Here is a 21,996-nt window from a genome sequence, read left to right on the forward strand (position 1 = left end):
CAAAGCTCAGCATTTATTCGTATGAATAGTATCCGCAAAAACTCCTTCACTGCTCCTCGTCGACATCATCTGATTCATCCCCCAAACGGTTTTTGACGCTACAGCTAGACAATTGAAAATAGCATGGAGGTGGTTGCGCATGCTTTTGAGAATCTGAGCATTTTTGGAAGCCATCTCGTCACTTGTGCATTAGGCGGACGACAGGTGCTCAAGTCCATCGGATCATGGGGAAGGGGTGGAATGCGGTCAAGAGTGCAGCTAGCCCTCGCGCCGCTGCGGAGCCTAGCAGTCCTCATGGCGAATATCACGTGGGGAAAACTGGTCGTCTATGGTTGGCTGCACTAGGTGGCACTCGCGCGGAGATTGTACCAGCATCAAATCGAGTCTCGCTCAAAGTGGCAGAACAGGAGCGTCAAGTTCGACTTGCACGTTCGAATCTCTCGTACAAGTATATGCTGCAACCTGACTCGATGTTTCGGTATTGCTGGGACCTTCTCCTCGCTATAACAACTATCCTCCTCATCTGGCGCGTACCATATACTATTGCTTTTGGTGAGAGTGAGCTCTGGTATTGGTATGTCTTCAATAAGGCCACCGATGCAATCTACTTGTTCGACGTGATTTTAAATTTCAGGTACTCCCATAAAATCGTGCCTGCCTGAGCCTACGGTTAAGCTAACGGTCCTGTGTTGCTGTGCATTCGCTGCTTCACAGAACAGGATACGTAGAGGACACCGATGTCATCATGGACAGCCGCCTTGTTGCCTGGCACTATATCAAAGTAAGTTCTTCCAACTACGAAACCTCGATATCTCGAACTGTTAGCTCACATCTGTTGTCAGAGCTGGTTTCTTGTAGATGTTATCGGATCTATCCCAATCGAATCCATCATTACCTTCAACTCCACTGATTTCTCGGGGGTTGAGCGTAAGGCCTTCAAGGCGTCTGTAAAATATCTGAAAGTTCCGGTAGGTGCCAAAACTGTAGTCTCCCATGCAAAGAGAAAACTAACACTTGTCTTTTTAGAAACTCTTTCGAATCACGCGGCTCATCAAATTCGTGCAGTAAGTGATGAGTTCTTTTCCAAGCATGGAGAGTAAACCCGATTTCTCATGCCACTTTTCCTATTTTGTAGGAAGTACATGAAATTTGCCTATGCAGCCCAAGTGTTTGCTTGCTACATCTCGGTTATCCACTGGGTTGCTTGTCTATGGGCTGGTCCTATGATCGGTTTGGATGATGTTGTGGACGAACAGCTCGCATACAATGAAGCTTTGTACGCGGCGGTGCTGTTGCTGTTGAATATATCCGCAGTCACAGTCGAGCCGAAATGGCAGTTCCTGAGCGCAGTCCTCGGAGTTGTAGGCTTTTTATTTCAATGCTTGACACTCGCAAGCATCACGGCTGGTGTAATCGGCTCCAGCTCGCGCGCACTACAATATCAAGAAAAGGTTCGGATGGTCATGAGCGACTTAAAAGCGCTGCACGTACCGGTTGAGCTGCGCAAAGCTGCCAAAAACTACTATGAAACACTCTGGCGCATGAAAAACACCTCGGATCGGTATGAAAAAGCTATCTACGAGGACGAGGACCTGTCGCCAGCGCTGCGTGCCGAAATCGCTTTGTACATCCATCGAAACCTCATTGCCACCGTGCCACTTTTTCAAGACTGCTCCGATTCTTGCCTCGCTGCCTGCGTCATGAGGCTAAAGACGCAGCTTTACATGCGTGGCGATGTTGTCTTTCACAAAGGAGACCCTGCCAACTCGATGGTTATCATCAGTCGAGGAAAAGTCAAAGTCATCTCACCTGATAACGAAGGTCTGCTGGCGGTGCTCAAACAGGGAAGTTTTTTCGGAGAAATCGGCCTGCTGCGGCATATGACGCGTTCATGCACCGTCATTGCAGGCACCTTCTGTGAGCTAAAGTCTTTGGACAGAAATGGCGCTGAGGAGATATTCGAGTCGTACCCTCACATCCATGATCGGCTTTTTGCGGAAGCTGAGAAGCGTCGTCTGGATACGCGACTTAAAGCTCGGCTCTACAACGTCAAAGTCTTGGACAACGCTCATGCTGTGGATGTCAGCAGTATTGTGGAGGTTCCTGGTCCGGGTGGAAGGAACAACCAGTCATTTGTCGATGGGGACACAGAGGATAAGTTTCCCGCTCCGTCAATGTCGTCGTCAGGCTCTGGCAGTAAATCGCCAAACCTTAAGAACGATAGCTCGTTCCAGACTGAAGATGGTCTTGCTGTCAACAGCGAGCTGGACAACATGAATATCAATCTGGAAGAAATCCAGCGGCTAGTCGAAATACTTAAGGACACACAAGGCCGCTTATCTCGTGTTCAGGAAAGACGACAGTCGATTCACATGGCGCTGAACTCGACAACGCCTATCACCAGCATCAACGCAATGCTATTCACGAATTCACCAGTCCCTCCTGACTCTCGAACCAACACACGCAATCGTGAATCGCTTCACAGTATAGACCGTAGCGGAAACTGGAGTGGGGGCACATAGGTAGCAAGAAGCGTAGTTAATCACGGTATACTTCTTGACTAAAAAAAAACTCGATTCATGGGCAACGGCTGGAAGTATCTCGAGGATATTGGCTTTAAACTGCGTAAATGACAGTTCAAATGGAGGTGGGGAACTAACGAAGCACAATAGCGTTCAGTCGACGGTCTTTCGACACGACAAAGTGTTTCCATATCTTGTTTGACGCTATCCAGGGCCTTTGAGGATACCCATCGGCTGTAGACTACTGGTCTTTACGAGCACCAGATAGCAACGTGCGCAGGTGAAGCAAAGTAGTGAATCCCTCTACGCATCTGAACCCTTAGACTCACCAAGCGATTTGTCACTCTTTTCCTTCTGCAGTTTCATACAAAAAACATGTTAGTTCCTACTACTTGACATACGTGCGTAGCAATGGCGAGCCTTACCTTTTTGTCACTCAGTGACCGAGAAGATCTAGTCTTCTCCGGCCGGCTAAGCAGATTGTTGAAGAAATTCTGCAGGTGCTTCGAGCTCACGTCCTTCTCTTCACGCTTTCGGCGATCAGAGGCCGCACGGCGAGCAACTGCTGCCTGCTCTGCCTTTTTGCTGGCTTCTATGCTTTGCTTCTGCAGCTCTTCCAGGCCTGCACCTGCAGCCTTCTCCAGCTTTTCCAGCCATTGCTCGTGGCTGTCGTGACGAACGTCTGCAGCAAGTAATGTGGCGGAATCATCCGTGTCTTCGGTCGGAGCGGGGACAATTTTCTCAAATGGTTTGTCGGCTGGCCAACGAGCCTGCGAGCCCACAAGACTCTGGTTCACAAGCTCGAACGAGTCGTAACCTGACGGAATGAAGATGCTGTTGTGGTCGACCAGTTGCGGTGGCTCTGTAAATTTGAACTGTGACGGGTAGGCACGGTGCAGAATGTACTTGCGGAACGTATCCACGTTGGAGCCCGTCTTCGCAGATGTAAACACCACCGCCGCGCCGTCTGCCATTAACGCAAACGATGCATTAGAAAGTGTAGCTGATAAACGACGAGTCTGCACCATTGCCTTACATCGAATCGCAAACTGGCGAAGGGTGTACTCGATATAGTCCATTTTCACCGAGTTTTCTGGGCGCAACTAAAAAGTGAATAGAGGTTCAGCACCAGTGAGGCATTCCTGGCATGCAAAATTAATTCACGACCACGTACATCAGCCTTGGCCACAACAAGTACCAAGGGCACACCCAAGTTTTTCGATAGCACGCCTTCCTCCATCTATTATCAAGCAGAAAAAGAAAACATAAGCATGCAGTATATCGCCATAAACTTCAAACAAAAACATCGCGTACGAATTCACTCGTGGACGTGTCCATCTGCGTCGGCGCCGAGTGGTCCACACTCTAAAAATTCAGCACAAAAGCAGCCCCATTAGCATCTTAATCCCCCCCTTCAACATAATTGCCCGGCTCACCGGGTCTTCATAGGCCAGAACATGCTGCTTGATCGCTGCGTACAGCTCGTTCCGAGCCTCCGGCGTCAACTGATTAATCTGCTCCAGCAGTTGTCCTTCCAAGGCGGACACCCATTGCTCCAACGAACTCTTGATCGTCCAGGGCCGCGACAAGTCCAGCACTATCGCAATCACGGTCTGCAAACCAATTAATTAGCACCCCATCGAAATAGTAGCCCCTCTTCTATAGCCTCCGACCTTCTGCAGCGTCTGGGGCTTGACTGCGATCTTGATGAGGTCCTTTAAGCTTAAATCATTCAAGCTCCACGTGCCGATATGCGCCATCACGTCCTCTGCATTGTTAAAACCAATGTTAAAACCCAGTGTTTAATCATTTCAGCACCTTTATAAATCTTATTCACAGCACCGGAGGCATCCCCGCCGCTCCCTTTGGCCCGCGGGTCCAGCACGTCCAGCGTCTTGAAGGCCAGCAAAGTGTCCACGGCGTGGGACTCGTCCGCAGCCTCCGCGCTGCTCAATTTGGCCTCGTCCAGCCGCGCCAGCAACGCAGACTTGCCGCTTTCCGCGTCGCCTACCAGCAGCAGGTTGGCGGCCGGCAGCTTGGAGCGCACGGAGCAGTCGCGCAGCATCTGCTGCCACAGATCCTCCCCCGACGTCATTCGTGCGCAACTTCTTTTCCAGAGTGATGGTTTGTGTGTGGATCGCGTTAATATTAGGGTTTATGTAGCATACATATATAACCTAAATGGTCGACCTCAACTTACCGGTTGGAATTCTCCGTGCTGGCCCACCTCGTCCAACAGGGTGGCCGTACAGCTGCAGGACGTCCACCACGCTGATAGGTACTGCCGACACTGATGATCAGAGCGTGATGCTGTTCGTGCCCTCGGACAGGTTCTGCAAGTTGCTCATAGCCTCAGATAACAGCAGATATTATGGTAGTTGGGTCGAACGAACTTGTTGCTACAGTGCCGGGGGTAGTGCGTGCACGCGAGACCAACAAGGCGGGAATCGGGCCACGCCTGGATGATGCCCATACTGGTGTCAATGACCGTGTTCACACGGTCGATGCCACAACTAGAGGCGAGTAGGACGGAAGCACCAAAACGATGTGGTCACCAGGAAGTGTGCAGTCACCTCAGCTCCTGCTCGATGGCCACGCCCGGGTATTTATAGAGGGGGAGCGTGAGGTCATCACCACCGTCGCGATACAGCACATAACCACCGCTGCGGCAATGCAGTTACAATGAAGTGTAACCCTGGCGACTGCAGCACGACTGAAGAGGCATGGCAGTAAGTTAGCACAGAAAAAATCGGCGAATTTTGACAAACTTGAGGCTTACCAAGCCACCAACACCATGCTGTTTCTTTGTTCAGTTCCACTCCACGGCGTTGACTCGCGCAAGGCCATTATCTGGTGGAAGGCAACGGGTGTCTTACCACGCATTGCATCCGTGCCCGTTCATGAGCCCATCGCTATCGAACGGAATCCAACGCCAGTATGTGCGAATACATGCAAGCCCGGTGGTGATACCTTCGGCAGTGCCTAGCTTACCCGATCGTTAAATACTTCGCTATCAGATACCTTGCCAGGTCGTTGGCCCCACTGAACACCACGAGTAAACCACAAAATCGTCAGAAACGTGCTTTTCATCTCCATTCGCGGTCAGGAACGCACCTTTGCTTGTATATGAGGGACAGGTTGTAAGCCGTTTCTCGGCAGAGCAAGTACTCTGGCGGCACTTCACACTGCTGGTCCTTGTTCTTCTCGCAAAACCGGAGCACTCGCTCATACATCGGGATCGCCAAGTGAAACAGACCCTGCAAAAGATGACGAGAAGTTAGTTCAATGTGGTACCAATAACCTTGAATCAGAACCGAATCACCAGGATCAAGAGCGTACCAATTGCTGGTGAGCGCGGCCAATGTTGTACCAGGCTTCGATATGACGGATGTCCGATGTGATATCACTCGGAGCAGCTACACGGGTGTGCTCGTATTGTTGCAGGAACGCGAAAGCTTTCGCGACGGTGTGTTGTCGATCATTGATGGTACGCTGCATCGACGCCGACAGGAAGGCCAACCCGATACAAAAGAGCGTAAGCGGGTCGTTCGGGTGTTTTTGATGAGCAAGTGTCAGCTCACCCACCGTAAGCGATGCGATATCCCAGGCAGAGGACTGATGGCCAGCAAGTAAAATGGCCGGGTAACTCTCCGGGTCGTCACGAAGCAACTTAGCTAGGAACTTCTGATGCCACGAAAACACACCAGTGATAGCAATCACGCGCGAAAACAGGTTCCAGTAACCTAGATTGTGTGGGTCCTCCATGATGTTCAAACGTGCGCATTCGTATGCCATGCGATTCTCCTTGAATTCAAGGGCAATCACGAGTGCTAGGAACCGCAACTCGAAGCGCAGGGTTGGCTTTGAGATCTTGTCAGACGTGTTCACATCCGTAAGGAGTTCGATCGCTGCGACATATTTGCCCAATTCAGTAAGCGTTTGTGCGACGTCGATCACCAAGTTGTAGTATTGCTGCTCACCAAGCGCACGTGAAATCACAATTTGTTGCGCCACGCGCATGACGATGCCCATAAACGACTCACGTTGTCGTGAGTCAGTGATGTCTACCAGGTACTCAGACTTTAAAACCTGAAAGCCCATCGACTGTGCATCACTTTCAGAGATCACGTCGTGCGGATCCGCCAGTGGGTTCTTTACACGACCCGATAATCGGAACGACGTCTGGCTCAAAGACGTAAGGATAATTGGAATTCCCACCTGGCAGAGCACCTCAGCTTCACCTGATAGCTTTTTCAAGTGGCCCCACTCGATCAGCAATTTCAGGCGTATACCGTTTTCCATCGCATCCACTGATAGTGACGGGTCATGTGCCATTTCCATTCGAGTTTGGTCCTCGGCATCTTCATCATCTTCGACTTCTTCTTCTAGCCCCTCAGCATCACTGTCACCTATTAAATCCTGCCCCCTTCCGTTCTCGTCTCCTTGAGCAGATGCTGTGTCTTGATCCCTGTTTTTTCTTGAGGTGTTAATCCAATACGGTCGAATCGGAGGCCGCATTGTCTCCGGTAAATATTCCTTCAGTAGTGCAATTCCTTCCAGTGGACTGTTTTTCTTTCGCGTGGCTTGCATAGCCTTAAGCATTAACTCCGGGTCCACGGCCAATTCGGGCGACAAACGCTGGTGGGCTAAGGCCTTCTCGTAGTACTCCACGGCCACATCATAGATACTGAGACGATCGTGGCACTCCGCGAACTTAATCCAGATCTGCTCAACGGGGAATTCTTCCCGACCAAGCAGCTGTTGTAATATTGCTGCTGCCTCGCGATCTTGATCCCCCAGCGCGATGTACGCATCGGCCACGTCAAGGTAGAGATCGCCAAAAACTTCCACGTCCTGAGCAAACAAATGTGTAAACATAGATTCGGCCGTGGCAAAATCCCGTTCAAATAGGTGACAGATGCCGTACTTCACAGCAATATCAAGCGGCAAGCCGCCGGGGTCACCTTCGACCTGATCAGGATCTTGAGATGCGGCATATCGCGCGTGGAGGTGATGAATCACATTGATGGCATCTCGATACTTCTTGAGTGTAATGTACAGGTCCGCGAGCATATTCACCGCGTTGAGCTCATACTTTGAAGAATGCAAATTCCGTGTCGGGTCCAGCGTCGCCGCTTTTTCAATGCACATTTTGAGCGCATCAACAGCCTCGTCTTCTTGCTCGTTACAATGGTACGCCTCAGCGATCTGAATCCAGAGCGATAAATCATTCGGAATAAGCACCGTGAGCTTCTTAAAGACTTCCGCTGCTCGTCGGTTGTCGCCCTGTTCTCGACACAGTTCTGCATAGCTAAACAGCGCCTCCTTGTCCTTCGGGTCTGCGCTGCTCGCTTTTTTAAAGCAGAACAGTGCTTGATCAAAGTTCTTCTCGTCCTTGGCAATGCGCCCCACACGTTTCCAGAGCTCTGCATCCTGCGGCGTCAGCGTGCACGCAATCAAGAAGAACTGCAGCGCCTTGATTCGGTCCTGTCGGTCTTCGTAGATCATTCCCAGCGTGTGGTACGGGTCCGGGATCGTCGGCGCCTTCTTGATAAAGTCCTTGAGCAATGTAATGGCTTCGTCGTACTGATGGGAAGCGTAAAGCATGTTGGCTTCTCCCAGCACATTGGCTAGCTCTGGCGGCACCTTCGTCGCTCTCACGCTACGCTTACCCGTGTGTCTGCGGCGGCGTCGTCGGCCCTGACCGCCGCGTCTTCTGCGCTTGCGAGACTTGCCCCACAGCTGCCGCTCGATATCCGAATCCTCCTCTTCCTCCTCGTTGCCAACGTCCTCTTCCTCTTCGTCCGATGGTGGCTCGTACGCGTCGTCACTCTCTTCCACGGGGCCTGCAAACCAGTCAAAACGCCATTTTCTTGAGGATAAATCAAGTATTCTGGTTTGATAGCGGGGACGCACCGTCCGATGCAGCGTCTTCGTCGTCCAGCATGTCCACCTCCGCGTCGATGCGTCCCAGTTCGTCCTGTGGGATCCCCTGCGCGTCCCCCATGGCCGCCTCCAGCAGCGACCGAAACGACATGGTTTTGACTGGGGCTCAGCGTCTTTGAGTAAGACAGTGTACAGTAAATTCACATAGGTAATAGTATATTTAATAACCTGTATGAATACATGCACAGCAAATTACGTGTAGTACTGTTTTGCCTACACTTTAACATAAGTTTCGTTAATTAGTAAAACTAAACCGTTTATTATTGAAAGAGTTTACTGTATGAACTGTAGTCTTAATTTTTAATTTCCAGCACTTCTTCGTATATGAGCATGGAGGTTCGCTTGCGCGAGAGTGCTGGTGGCGATGAGCTGTCGTGGCCTGAGGTGCAGGATATCTGCGGCCAGTTGGAAGGCATGTTCCACGACGACGCCCCCAAGGACGCGCAGCGGCTACGCGCGCTCGTGCAGCAGCGCAAGGACATCGCCAACACGCTCCAGAGCCGCCAGAGCTCGGCGCAGAAGCAGCTCGCCCGTAAGAGAAAAAAAGCATGCATTTTCTTATTTGGGGATTTATTTTTAAAACTCGTCAATTAATTGTTAGATCTACGCGCAAACCTGAGCGAGTGGGAGGAGAAGGATCAGACGGCCAAAGAGCGCAACGATCAGCTGCGCAAACGACTGCAGGAGCTGGACGCCATCAAGCGAGACATGACCGTGCAGTTGGACCGCTTCCGACTCAATGAACAATATCCTCCTCCTCCTAGATTTCTTTTATGTTTTAGTGTAGAATTACTGAAGGCTTCCGTGGTTTTCCTTAACCTGGTTTTGACGCTTTGATGCTTCGTCGCTTGCGGGGAGTCACGACGTCCAAGGCGTCGCTCGATGTGCTGTTGGACAAGTACGAGGAGAAGAGGCAAGAGCTCGTGCAGTACAATGCTGCGCATCAGAATGACATCCCTCTGGCAAAGTGCGTTGACTGCAGAATGATGGACGTGGATAGGTGCAAGATGCTGATCGTACTGTTTGTCGGCGCATTTTTAGGAACAAGATGGCACTCTACGCGTCCGTCACGGGCATTCGATGGGACTTTAGTGCGCCGAAAGTTGTTGGGGGTAAGGGCACCGCTGTGGAGATGAGCCTAATCAAAAGACTTAACGTTGGTTTTTGTTTTGTTTTGTGGGCAGACATTCACGTGCCTGCCAAGCAGCGAATCATCCCATTCGAGATGGACCCTGCAATGGACCATTTCACTGCTGCGAACGCGTTGTGGGACAAGATCGATGAGGCCTTCGACGACATCGACAGCGATCTCTAGACGCACGAGTATTTGTTCGTTAATGCACAACATACAACCCATAGTGTCGTCTGTTTAACAGGTTGGAGGGTGATTTTTGATGTCTGTGTTGTTTTGACCGCACTACTTAATGAAAAGACACCCGCCAAGATCAAGATTCGGTTGATGTATACTACGAGATCATCGTTAAGTGGTAGCCGAATTGTTGTTGTTGTTTCGCGAGCCGCCACCTCATGATCAGAGGGTGTTCGGTGCAGGTGGGTCGCGAAGTCAATGGGGTTCCAACTCGGGATCAAATTGGGAAAAAAGAATTCGCGTTGACTGTAAATGCGGCTCACGGCATCCCGTGTGATCCACACAAGTATTGCCGATGACACTCAGGGAGGACCAACTCATCCCGAAAGGCATCACCACAAGGGCCACACGGAGTCTATAATCCAGGTTTTGGTTGGTCCGGTACGCGTGTCCATATGATTGCTGCTTGGACCTACACAATCAAAATGACTTTGGTGTCACCTGACTGATCTGATGTATGGGTCATTGTGAGCTCGTAGCTGGGCAGGTTGAGCATTTGATTAACCAGAGCCTGCCCTTCTCCGACGACGCAGGTTCATCCGCAGAAATTGCCGTGGTGTATAGCAACTTGCTATACTGTATCTCATCCGAGCAAGGCAGTCTTAGTTGCTGCAGCTTGAGTAGGCCCATAAAAAATGAATAGTAGAGAAGCGGTGCATTGTAAACAACAAAGGTGATCGCAATAACGTGGCGGATCTGTTCGCAACCACTTCAACACGTTCGACGAATAGCTTTCCCGTATTTTAAAGCGAATGTTACTTCCCCAAATCAGGTCAGTAAACTACTTTTTGGTATTGTCGCGTTTTCTCCAAGAAAAGAAACCGAGAAGAGGAAGCAGTTTCCAGCGCCGCGTGTGCTCATGCCAGAGGTGGTCGAGAACCAGCGGTGGTACCCTATCGTGGTGCGTATATCTCTCCTCTATCCATCGCCGCAATAATCGTCTCGCTACCTGCGCTACAAGCAGAGAAATTCAAGTTTCACCTCATTAACCCACTTCTGCTCATTATTCTGAACATTTCACATATTCAGGGGTGGACAGCGCGTCTGTATGCAGAAGACCCTCCCGCCTGGTGCACGGCTCAACAGGAGGCGTGTCCCAGTACAGACGAGCAGAAAGAGTTCGTGTGGCAGGTTTACAAGGGCGAAGACTACGACGAGGAAGGTTGGCTCTACGGGGAGAAGTTCCAGGACACGCTAGGTCCTATGACACGCTCCACTGTCGTCCGCACTCGAGTATGGATGGGCCACATGGCCGAAGAGCAGCATGAGACAGAAATGTCGGCTTCGGGGGCTGAAAACGCTACTTCAGCTGGTGAAGAAGCCTCCGAGACGGGGGACAGCAGCCCTGACTGGCAGACACTCTTCCCGTCGAGTAAGAAGGCAAAGGAAGGAGGAGACGCTGCTGACAGTGTAGCTTCTGAGGAGAAGACGCTGGCTGAGACTGAAGACAGTGAGGCGTGCACGCTTTTCCCGTCGCCTAAGGATGAGGCAAAGGAGGACAACGTGCTGTTCCCGTCGGCAGCATCGGAAAATGAGAAGAAAGATTCACATAAACGAGGTGAACCAGCGAGATCTTCGGGGTTCTTTGGCAGGATCTCCTCGGCGGCATTGTCGTTACCGTCGTCGGCGATTAACTTGGCAGGATCGTCGTCGAAACAGGCGGTGTATGGCACCGTCCAATCCATTAAGGAGGCGTCGCTGTTTGGACTGGAAATGGCACAAGCAGCAACGGCGGCTGCGATCTCATCGGAACCGCAAATTCCGACAGCACATAGAGGACGCAAGCACAGCGCCAAGAGCTCTGATGATGAGAATGGCTCTGACTCGGAGGTTTTGTCCATGCTTTCCAAGCGGTTTCCAGATTTGTCTCCAGTCGAGCGATCGCTCGTGACGTGCTGCGGAGATAGTATTCCGAAGTATCTGGCTCCCCCAGAGCTTACTGAGTCAAAGAACTGCAAGGAATGCGATGTCGAGTTTGGCATGACAAAGTTTCGCTATCAATGTGGCTACTGCTCTGAATCATTTTGCCGAGATCATTTACCGGAGTCCGCGATCATTCGCGCGTATGGTCACACAACTCCCTCCAAGCTGTGTAAAAACTGCCACTACATCTTGATGGAGAAGATAGACCAGCAGCTCGTGCAATGGCGCATCGAGCGCGTCAAAGACTACATGGGAGACAAGTTGATTTTGTACTTCAACACCGCGACAGATACAGCGGTTGACAAGATCATGCGTGCTGCAGGTGGCACACTCGTCGCTGCCAAGTCAGCGCCAATCGGTGCAGCGGCTAAGATGGCTGTCGTAAGCGCCGATTTCTTGCGCAAGTATGGTAGGGCCGGCCTGATCGGTTTTATCCTGCGCAACGAATTTATGCAGTCCTTCTCGACGTTGAAGGGACTGCTAGGTGATCTGGACGATCTGGGCTTTCAAGACGCCGCCATTGGCACTTACTACTTCATGGCTATGAACCGTGGCGACCGTGGTGCAGAGCCAGAGGGAGAGAAGGAACACCACGACGGGTGTGAATCAGTGTCGGACGAATTCCTGGCAAAGGTGCTAAAGTATGCTCCGTTAGCGCTCCATGGTATTTACGAGCTCGATGTGTTGGATATTCAGCGAATTAGCAGGTTGCAAGGATTCTCTCTGATCTACGCACATGTCCAAGATCAAGACGTTCGACACCCATCCTTCGCGCTGTTGGGGAATAAGGAAAGCAAAACAGCACTTGTCCTGATTCGAGGCTCGAAATCGGTCCAAGATGCGCTGACCGATATCCAAGCGTACCCAGAGGAAATCGGGCTTTCTTCAGCTGGTGCACCCCAGAGCGAAGCAACAGGCGGCTTTGTTGATGCCTTTGCGCACAATGGAATGCTGAAGGCGGTGATGTGGATCAAGGATCGAATTGTGAAATCCCTCCGCGCTTTGCACAACGAAGGCTATCACATTGTCTTTGCAGGCCACTCACTGGGAGCTGGCTGCGCTGCATTGCTGTCGGTCATGCTTCAAAAGGAGTTCGATGATCTTGAGTGCTTTGCTTATGCTATCCCTGCTTGCGTGAACCTGAGCGTGGCCGAATCCTGCAACGATTTCGTCCACTCGATCGTGCTCCGAGATGACATTGTGCCTCGTGCAAAGGCATCTAATGTTCTCAAGCTTGTTGGCGAACTGAAGAACTTCAAAGGATGCTGGCGTGATACGGCTTCTGAAGATTTGGAAGCCTTTAAGGATCGAGCTAAGACACTTTGGGCTCCGAGGAAGCGTGAGTGGGCCAAGGAAGCGGCAGATCAAAGGAAGGGCAAACTTGCTAACCGAGACAAATTGGCTGCGCAAGAGAAGACAAGCCCCCCACTGAACAAACTTACTTTGGCAGAGAAGAAGGCAAAGGAGACTGACAAGGATGGAGTTGTTTCGTCGTGGACACTTACACGGACGAATCTGATCGATCAACTGGACAAGGTTGATGGCGAAGATAAGGCTCTCGAACCTCCAGTCGAGACGGTTCAAGAACAAGACAAGGTCGCTGTGGAATTAGAGACAGCATTGGTGGAGGATCCCAAGGAGCTTTTCATTCCTGGCAAGGTGACACATATTTTCTTCTACAAGGGCATCTACGAAGCTGTGCACGTCGACCGCAAGTGTGATGAGCTGTCGCACATTCCGGTGCAGCAAAACATGCTAAGTGATCACCTGGGCCGCAATTATTTAAGTGCGCTACGCATTGTGCGTGATGCACGCCGTGCCAAGCCGACACTTCCGGAGTGGGTACCGTTCAGCACCAAGACGCGTTGCATGTGCTGCGATTCGCCGTTCACGTGGAACTCGACGTCCTCCAGCGAGGCACAGCAGAACCGTGATCAACACAATTGCCGTCACTGCGGCGCCCTCGTTTGCGAAGGTTGCTCCGAGAAGTTCAAATCCATCCCGGAGTTCGGTATAAATGTGCCAGTTCGCGTTTGCGATCGCTGCTACTATGAGCTCTAGGCTGAGAAAGGGGTTAGACTTGATAGAGCGGTGAGAGGAAAAGAGATAATGATTAATGCTGAACTAAGCGAACTGTGCCGCTCTACCACTTCAAAACCACAAACACTGCTGACGGCTGTGAACGCTTGGTCTACTCCTCCGTAAAGAGCTCACGTAAGAGAGCGCGATCTTTTGCGGTCTCCACCGCCCAAAACTTCTGATCCGCATCGCGCTCTTGTTGGCTCCTTTCGTGCTCTCGAGTGCGTTCCTCGGCGCGCTTATCGAGGAATTCTGCTAGCACTTGACTCTGCCGTTCCAGGATCACGTTCACATTGAGATCAGAGGACGGCGTTTTCTTTGGTGCTGCTACGCGTCGCCGCTTCGCCTTTGCACGTCCTTCTTCCTTTGGGCTGAGAATCTCACCACTGTCCTCTTCCAGAGCCGAATTGTCTTGTGCTTCACGTCTGGATCTGCTCGCGTTGCGAGGCTTCTTCGCCTTCTTAACTGTTGCAACCTTTTTCTTTTGGCGGACGACCTTTTCGTACTTGTCACCTTCGCTGCTGCTTCCATCGGTTTCCGTCGTCTGTGAGCTCTCACTCTCTGCCTCACTCTCTTCAGTAGCAGCAAGTTCCTTGCCCAGAAACGCGTCCAATGCCAGAAACACCCCCTCCCCCATTGGCTGCACGTGTTGGCCTCCCGCCGTCTTCATTAGCGCTCGCTGGTCGCTCGTGGGCAACGCAAACCACTCCACACCTCCATTGGTGTCCGGATCGCCCCGGAAGGAGCGGATGTACACGTACGAGTTCTGGAGAATGTCTTTGCGCGTCATAACTGCATTTAGCTTGTGATGACTGGAGCCACCCGAGAGCTCCTCGAAGCGCTCGAGCACGCGTTTGCTGAACTGGACCGCCGTCGTTTTCTTCTTCTTAGCCTTGCCCCCTTTGGCCTTGGCCTCCAGGCATTCCTGCCAGGCCTGGATCAGCCGCAGCAGCTCGTCCTCTCCCCAAGCCATCGCAATCACCACTGGTTTAGCAGACAAACCCCAACTGCCAGATACTTTTTCACAAGAAGTTGAAGTTGTCGCTTTTGGTCAATCGATTTGGCGACGAGTGAATACATTAACCTCCCATATCGGATTGCAATGCGTTTTCCAGCTCCCTGTCATTGTAAGGTGACAACGAACTTTATGAACTAATCTCGTACCTAAGCACGCAACGCCTTTTCTTCACCACTTTGAAGAGCATCAACAAGACCGGGTTCATGAGCGGGAGCGGGGTGTTCATCGCCGTCTACTGCCTTATCGTGTTCGCGATGCTTATGGTGGTTGGCTACGGCTACTGGACCTGGAGAGGATACCGCCGGGCGATACGCGAGGCCTTGCTACGACGACACGAGCGCGACATGGAGTTGGGAGGGCACGTAAACGAGTACAACTATTGGCGACGAACGGACCCTCGCAGCCCTCCTTCGGTGGTCGAAGCGGTGCCTGTGGCTCTGCAATCTCCCAACCTCAAGGCGACGGAGGTGAGCTACGTGGCCGGCGTGAAGACAGAACTGTAAGAATATCATTTCATGTGAAACAAAACAATCGCGCAACGTGCGCTTTGGTCTAAAGCAAACACAGTGTCCGCTGATATTTGCATGTTGCCACACAGTGTTTGATGGTTGGTTGCACTATGATTCTTCATTCGAACGCTCCAGTCAGACAAGGATGACATTTCCCATGCTAATAGCAGAAGTGCGAGGTAGTACTGCAATCTCCAGCAACTGGAGTGCTCTTCCACATCACGAATTCGTCCAGAATTTCCTGGTTCGAGCTGTTCAGGAACTTCCACGATAGCATCGTCCGGTTCACCTCCAGAGTCGAGAAGCCGTAGTCGATATAGTTTGAAGCTGCATTCCACGTCGCGTTGTTGGGGTCTGGAATGGCGTCGAGTCCCTCGACTGTGCCGCAAGCCCCGCTCAAAATATAAACAGGAGCTTGAGAGTTGTCGTAAGTCTTGAAGTCGCTCGACACACCATCGAGGACAGCAGTATTGTTGCGAATAGGCGTCTGGCGCTCGTAGTAGTGCTGATGACCAGTCAGTACGACGTCGACCTTGTACTTGATGAGTAAATCCTCGAACGCAGCCTGAATATAGGCATTCTGTTCTGCTGGGATACCATTCGGGCAGCCGGACACATCATAGAGAGGACGGTGCATGCCAACGATAATCCATGGCACGTTGGCACGGTTCGCCGCAGCCTTCTTCAGATCAGCTTCCACCCAAGCCAACTGGTCTCCGAAGTTGCCATTACGAGGAGGGTCCGCAAACTCGTTGCTGGGCTCACCATTGTAGTCTGTTTCAGTAGAGAGGGACGTGAAGTGGATCGGGCCGTGCTCGAACGAGTACCACATATTGAGAGTGCCGCTGACCTCCTCAGACGGCATCTTGAAACGCGAATTGTATGCGGTGAAGTTGCGCAGCATGTTCATTTTCTCTGGCGACGCCCCACATGCAGGCGAGTGGCACTCCGTCTCGTGGTTACCAACCAGAACCATGTACGGAATTGAGCTCATGACTGGTGCCATCGAGTTCATCCAGCCATTGTACACCTTCTCGTAGAAGAAACCGTCCAGTTGGCCCGGCATAAGCCACGCATCGTCCGCGTAGCCAATGTCGCCGATGTGGTAAATGAGGTCCACGCTATCCGGACTAAGCATTTTCATATACGCCAGTGTGTCCTTCGACTCGTTGCCAGCGCCAAAATCGCCGTAAATCACCATGTTGAACGTGCTGTTATCTGAAGCCGCACGAGCTGTCACGAACGAATATACATCACTTGTGTACGTTTCATTGGTCTTGCTCCCCACCTTGTAGAAGTACTTGGTGTGCGGCGTGAGACCGGAGACTGCCGCGTGGTGATGGAACATCGTGTACGTTTCGTCGTGGTAGTAGCTGGTTTGAGTGATTGGGGTGTTGGTCAACCCCAATGCGTCTTCGGAGCTTCCAATCCAAACGGAGCTGCCCTCCACCTTCGCGTAGGTGGCCCAGGACAGAGTCATTGCCGTACCAGCAGTCACTCCAGCATAAGCCATGTGAATTTGCTGGGGATAGTAGTCTACTTTGTCCTTGATTTGACACGGTTGGGTGAGATCACCGGTCGATTCGCAAAGCGCGGATGGCAGACAAGTAGATTCCGACCAGGAGCAGACGGTGTTGTTGAGAGCGACAGCAGCATCAACAGTGGCAGCTGCGATGGCTGTGATCCCCAAAGCGACCATTTTCAACATCGTGGGTTGTCAGTTGTGGTTGTTGCTCTTGTTTGTTGGCTTCGAAATGGCAAAGTGAGATGATGACTTGTACGGTTTAAGAGAAAGAGACGGTTTAAAGACCCAGCAGAGGATTGCAGCACATAGCCTTCCCTAATACTGTGAGTCCATACATTTATTTGGATACAAACGATTACTAGTATATTATTCAACGCGACGATGCGTTATCGATAACGCTTGCGTACATTGAGACGAGTCCAAGCAGCAGGGATCTAGATTGGGATTGTACGTTTACGTTGGTATTCCCTGGGGAGTAAACTTGCGCTGCGCTGTCGTTGATTGACACGGATTTATGGGTTCCCATGCCAGACGCATCGTGGTGAAGAAGCCCTCATGCGAATGATATTGAACTCGATGGATGATCTAGCTGTGGGATACAACACGGTGTTCTTGACTACTTATGCTACCGTTCAAAATGAATGTGCATGTGCCGTCTAGACCGCTACGCTTTGACCGAACTCAACCATATCGACTTCTCTGCCAGTACATCGCTGGTGCTCGCGGATTTGCCTGTTATGCTGTCTAGCCTCAAATCCCAAGTCCTCGAATGCGCATCTATCGCTTTAGCACACCGATCAGCTTGAAATACGAGGGTACACGTAATTGCGGCACGAATTTAGTGGATGGGTGACACTTTTCTTGCTTTCATTAATGATAATGCCTACATGTAAACCAGCGCGATACGTCCACTGCTTACTGTATAGCCCCGCTAGGGGCGTTTCCACATGACGAAGCTGTCTAGAATAGCCTGGTTTGCACTGAGGCTACGTTCCAATTAGCACTGTTTTGAGTCTTGGTTTCGTGTCCTTCCACACACACACACCAGCCCGCTCAATATGCCTTGTTGGTGGGGTAGACGGGGGCTTGGTTTCTTTGTACGTCTTGCGATCGGTTGACACCCCGCCCAATACCGGCTGGTTGTTGCGAAAGGGTGTGCAGTAGAATAATACATCGACCTTGTATTTCAAGAAAAGCGCTTGAAAAGCGGCCTGCAGACGCGCGTCTTGGTCCACTGAGCACAAGTCGTAGATAGGACGGTGCATGCCGACAAAGAAAGGATCCAGGGAAGTTCCCTGGGAACGTTGGCACGAATCGCCGCAGCCTTCTTCAGATCTGCCTCGATCCACCCCAACTGGTTTCTATAATTCCGTTGGGGCTGAAGTCCAGGCGCGTTGGGGTATTAACAGTCTGTCTCGACCGAGATCGACGTGAAGTGAATTGGGCCGTGGTGAAACGCGTACCACATGTTGAGGGCGCCGCCAGACTCCTTGGACAGAATTTTGCAAGCTGTGAAGTTGTCTAGCATCTTTGCTTTGGTAGTGGATGCTTGACAAGCGGGAGAATGACATCCCCGATTCGTGGTTGCCGACGAGAACCATGTAAAAAACTGAGCTCATGACACGAGCCACTGAATTCATCACCTCTGTATATGTACAGCCCCTCGAGTGCTGGGGCAACACTCCATTTGCCTGCGATCATAATAGTAAGGTGACGTTTATTGTGCTAGTTTTCTTTCAGTCCCTGAACTCAAATCTTGCCTGGGATTCCGAAGTTGTGCGGACCTGTCGATTCCGTTGGCCCAGAGAGTTTGTACAACTGGATGGTGAGTGAGCCGAAGAAGCGAATGGCATCCTGTGACATTGGTGTCATTGACACTGCGAAGGAAATTGGCCGTAATATTACGCATTTGGTCATCTATCTCGGTAAAATACCGCAACCAATCGAAAAGATACAGCATACAAACGCCAAGTTATTCGACGCCCCCTCGCTTGCACGAAATCATTCCGGAAGACTAACGTGGGGACACTCCCCGAAGCAAAGAGCTCCCAACTGCAGGCCCCAGAGAAGCGAGCCACGATGGACCGCCTCGCGATCGACAAGCTTAAGAACGTCATGGACGAAGCGTACGTCCCCTCACCCCCCTCTCTCCCCTGCGAGTTATTGGCACAGTTCTGCTGACGTAGATCTTCCTTGTGCTCTCTATCTGTAGGAAGAGCGCCGTGAAGGCCAAGATGGGAACCGACGTGGAGCGCAAGATGGAGGAGGCGCTGTCCAACAAGAACTGGGGCGCTTCCAGCACGCTGCTCAACGAGATCTCGCAGCTCACCTACGACTAGTGCGCAGCGTTCGATGTTCACAATTTGCTACTGTGCTGGTATACTCATGTAGTGTTGCTGCTCTTGAATTGTAGCGAGGCGTACGGCGTCGTCATGCGCAAGATCTGGGAGGCGCTGGACGCCGAGGGACGCCAGTGGCGTGCCGTGTACAAGGCGCTGAGTCTGCTGGAGCACCTGATCAAGAACGGCACGGAGCGCGTGATCGAGAACGCACGCGACCACATGTTCAAGCTGCGCCACCTCTCGGGCTTCTCGTACCACGATGGAGCTGTGGACAGGGGCAATGGAGGTGGGAACCTTAAGATTTTGGGCTGCAAGAGCCTAGAGTTGCTGACTTTTTTGTTGCAGTCCGGGACAAGGCCAAGCAGTTGGTGGACATGCTGAACGACAACGAGATGATCCGCACGGAGCGCGAGAAGGCGGGACGTCTTCGCAACAAGTATGTAGGCATTGGAAGCGGCGTTGGCGGTGGAATGGGCGGCGGCTATAGTGGCAGTAACAGCTACAGCGGAGGAGGTGGCGGTGGCTACAGTGGAGGAGGTGGCTACAGTGGTGGTGGTGGTAGCGGCGGTGGTAGCAACAGCTACAGTGGTGGTGGTGGTGGCGGCGGCGGTAGCAACAGCTACAGTGGCGGCGGTGGCAGTAGCTACAGTGGTGGTGGCAGCACGAGCTACAGCGGCGGTGGTGGTGGTTACAGTGGCGGTGGCAGCAGAGGCTACGGCGACAATGACTCGAAAAACTACCAGGAGAAGGAGAAGGGCTACTCGAGCCGCTACGCTGATGACGACCGCGGTGAGTAGCCACAAAAATGACGCTATTGAATGAACCACTAACGTAGAACTCTCTTCCTAACAGATGACGGAAGCGAAGAATCTGAATCGGAGGAGGAAGTGCGCTCCAAGCGACGGACAGCGTCATCTAAGCGTAAGGCTGCGGCGAAGAAGAAAGAGGTACTCGGGAGTGCATTTCTTGTTGGGTTGTGTAATTTATACCAAACCTAAACTGGTCGATTTTGAATTTACAGGAAACCGAAGCCAAGCCAGCTACGAAGACACCCTCCGCGCAGCCGTCCCTCCTCGACAGTGACTTCTTCAGTGCTGCTCCCGCGGCAGGTATGAAGTGCTTTGTTTTGTACTGATGATGGCTGCTTGATTCGGTTTACTAAAACATTGCTATAGCTTCTCCTGCAGTGAATACATTTGACCCCTTCGCACCAGCACCTGCGGCCCCCGCGGCTGCACCTCAAGCGGCTTCATTTGCGGCGTTTGGAAACGCTGCGACCGCACCTCAGCAGTCGTTTAATGCTTTCGGTACGCCGCAGCCGCAGCAACAGCAAGCTTCGTTTGATGCTTTCGGAAACGCTACACCAGCCCAAGGCAACGCTCAACAGTTCGCTGCATTCCCCGCTGCGCCAGCTCAGCACGGCTTCAATGCCTTCGGCCAGCAAGGTAACGCCGCTGCTCCTCCCGCTCCTGCTTTCAACCAGCAACAGCAGTTTGGCCAGTTCGGTGGCATGCAAGGAGGCATGCAGCAGCCTATGCAGGGTGGTATGCAGAGTGGTATGGGCATGCAGGGTGCTCAAAGCCGAACGTCTTCCAATCCTGGTGCCAACCAGGCACGAACGAACTCGGGTCCGAAGCCGGATGAAAAGAAGAACAACGATGCGTGGGGTGCTGGCTCGTCGCTATTTGATCTCAACAATTTGTCCAGTTCTACCGGAAGCAACGCAAGTAATGCAGGCCGTCCTGGTCAGCAGCAACAGCAGCAGCAGCAGCAGCAGCAGTCCAATGCGGGCCGCAACAGCTTCAGTGGCCTGGACACTCTTGCTGGGATGCCCAGCAAGCCGATGGGCGGTGGCATGAACCCTATGGGCATGGGTGGAATGAACTACGGCGGCGGCATGGGCCAGGGTGGCATGCAGCAGCCCGGAGGCATGGCGTACGGACAAATGCAGATGGGTGCCATGGGCGGAATGCAGCCCCGCCCCATGATGGGGGGTATGGGCATGCAGCAGCCAGGCATGGGTATGCAGCAGCCTGGCATGGGAGGCATGATGAACCAGGGTGGTTTTGGCGGCATGAATGTGATGCAGCAGCAGCAACAACAGCAGCAGCAGCAACAGCAGCAGCAACGACAGCAGCAGCAGGCGTTCGGCTCATTTGGCAACTTTAGCTGAAGAGAACTGGTTGGCGCTACAGTCTCGACGCAAGAAGACGAGCAGGTGTCAAGTTTGCCGATAATACATGGTAAACACGGGTGTGGCAAGTTGATGCCTACCGTCCAAACAACTAGACGAAGAGACTTCAACTGCTAAGAAGAAGCCGCAGTTGCTTCTGCAGAATGGATGATATACGTGTGCGAGAGCTGCAGCGTCAACAGTCCGAGCATGTTGTTTGCCACTTTTTCGTGCGCTTTGAGTTGTATCCAAAACGCCTCAATTGAAAGCCTTCTCACCACTGCAGTGACTGATGACACGATGCAGCGGTGAGAGGTGGTAATGGAGGAGACATGTATGCACACTTGCACTAGCACTAACAGCTCCCTCCTCATGTCTTCCTCAAAAAGATGCAACACTCGATAGCATCTTTGTCGAACTCTGCGAGCCGCGCGAACTACCGCATTCGTCAGCGGTAAAATCTTGTCGCTGTACCTCCAGCAACAACAGCCTGGGAGGAAGTGACGCATTCCAGCTACTCGCCACACTGTACGTTGTCCAGCTCGCTCAGCGTCGTTAGCTACATAGCCAGCTGGGCCAGTATCTAGTCG

The 21,996-nt window shown here is 52.0% G+C and overlaps 9 protein-coding genes across 9 annotated transcripts; 5 read left to right on the forward strand and 4 right to left on the reverse strand.

Moving 5' to 3' along the window:
- Positions 1 to 224: 224 nt before the first annotated feature.
- On the forward strand, positions 225 to 2,522 carry KRP23_10659 (Potassium/sodium hyperpolarization-activated cyclic nucleotide-gated channel 1; the record flags this gene model as incomplete). The annotated part of the gene is made up of 5 exons (XM_067881135.1): positions 225 to 634; positions 715 to 781; positions 843 to 968; positions 1,027 to 1,064; positions 1,136 to 2,522. The coding sequence occupies 5 exons, from the start codon at positions 225 to 227 to the stop codon at positions 2,520 to 2,522; spliced, it is 2,028 nt and encodes a 675-aa protein (XP_067741409.1).
- A 303-nt stretch (positions 2,523 to 2,825) lies between these two features.
- KRP23_10660 (Cytoplasmic dynein 1 light intermediate chain 2) lies at positions 2,826 to 4,617 on the reverse strand (the record flags this gene model as incomplete). The annotated part of the gene is made up of 8 exons (XM_067881136.1): positions 2,826 to 2,876; positions 2,948 to 3,489; positions 3,559 to 3,625; positions 3,697 to 3,762; positions 3,837 to 3,887; positions 3,959 to 4,135; positions 4,196 to 4,290; positions 4,365 to 4,617. The coding sequence occupies 8 exons, from the start codon at positions 4,615 to 4,617 to the stop codon at positions 2,826 to 2,828; spliced, it is 1,302 nt and encodes a 433-aa protein (XP_067741410.1).
- An 892-nt stretch (positions 4,618 to 5,509) lies between these two features.
- On the reverse strand, positions 5,510 to 8,559 carry KRP23_10661 (General transcription factor 3C polypeptide 3; the record flags this gene model as incomplete). Its single annotated transcript, XM_067881137.1, has 4 exons — positions 5,510 to 5,564; positions 5,637 to 5,779; positions 5,862 to 8,368; positions 8,439 to 8,559. 4 exons carry the CDS (start codon positions 8,557 to 8,559, stop codon positions 5,510 to 5,512), a joined length of 2,826 nt encoding a protein of 941 aa, XP_067741411.1.
- A 233-nt stretch (positions 8,560 to 8,792) lies between these two features.
- Positions 8,793 to 9,783, forward strand: KRP23_10662 (uncharacterized protein; the record flags this gene model as incomplete). Its single annotated transcript, XM_067881138.1, has 5 exons — positions 8,793 to 9,000; positions 9,070 to 9,214; positions 9,331 to 9,435; positions 9,510 to 9,580; positions 9,653 to 9,783. 5 exons carry the CDS (start codon positions 8,793 to 8,795, stop codon positions 9,781 to 9,783), a joined length of 660 nt encoding a protein of 219 aa, XP_067741412.1.
- Positions 9,784 to 10,696: 913 nt separating this feature from the next.
- Positions 10,697 to 13,821, forward strand: KRP23_10663 (Diacylglycerol lipase-alpha; the record flags this gene model as incomplete). The annotated part of the gene is made up of 2 exons (XM_067881139.1): positions 10,697 to 10,738; positions 10,867 to 13,821. 2 exons carry the CDS (start codon positions 10,697 to 10,699, stop codon positions 13,819 to 13,821), a joined length of 2,997 nt encoding a protein of 998 aa, XP_067741413.1.
- A 130-nt stretch (positions 13,822 to 13,951) lies between these two features.
- On the reverse strand, positions 13,952 to 14,812 carry KRP23_10664 (uncharacterized protein; the record flags this gene model as incomplete). The annotated part of the gene is made up of 1 exon (XM_067881140.1): positions 13,952 to 14,812. One exon carries the CDS (start codon positions 14,810 to 14,812, stop codon positions 13,952 to 13,954), a length of 861 nt encoding a protein of 286 aa, XP_067741414.1.
- A 248-nt stretch (positions 14,813 to 15,060) lies between these two features.
- KRP23_10665 (uncharacterized protein) lies at positions 15,061 to 15,360 on the forward strand (the record flags this gene model as incomplete). Its single annotated transcript, XM_067881141.1, has 1 exon — positions 15,061 to 15,360. The coding sequence occupies one exon, from the start codon at positions 15,061 to 15,063 to the stop codon at positions 15,358 to 15,360; it is 300 nt and encodes a 99-aa protein (XP_067741415.1).
- A 166-nt stretch (positions 15,361 to 15,526) lies between these two features.
- KRP23_10666 (Acid phosphatase) lies at positions 15,527 to 16,846 on the reverse strand (the record flags this gene model as incomplete). The annotated part of the gene is made up of 1 exon (XM_067881142.1): positions 15,527 to 16,846. The coding sequence occupies one exon, from the start codon at positions 16,844 to 16,846 to the stop codon at positions 15,527 to 15,529; it is 1,320 nt and encodes a 439-aa protein (XP_067741416.1).
- Positions 16,847 to 18,970: 2,124 nt separating this feature from the next.
- On the forward strand, positions 18,971 to 21,406 carry KRP23_10667 (Clathrin interactor EPSIN 3; the record flags this gene model as incomplete). Its single annotated transcript, XM_067881143.1, has 8 exons — positions 18,971 to 19,017; positions 19,104 to 19,229; positions 19,305 to 19,519; positions 19,579 to 19,669; positions 19,943 to 20,022; positions 20,086 to 20,180; positions 20,255 to 20,342; positions 20,409 to 21,406. 8 exons carry the CDS (start codon positions 18,971 to 18,973, stop codon positions 21,404 to 21,406), a joined length of 1,740 nt encoding a protein of 579 aa, XP_067741417.1.
- Between the last annotated feature and the right edge of the window lie 590 nt (positions 21,407 to 21,996).

This window comes from Phytophthora ramorum (assembly GCF_020800215.1).
Source record: "Phytophthora ramorum isolate Pr-102 chromosome Unknown Phyram_PR-102_s0010, whole genome shotgun sequence".
In the NCBI taxonomy this organism is placed as follows: Eukaryota; Oomycota; class Peronosporomycetes; order Peronosporales; family Peronosporaceae; genus Phytophthora; species Phytophthora ramorum.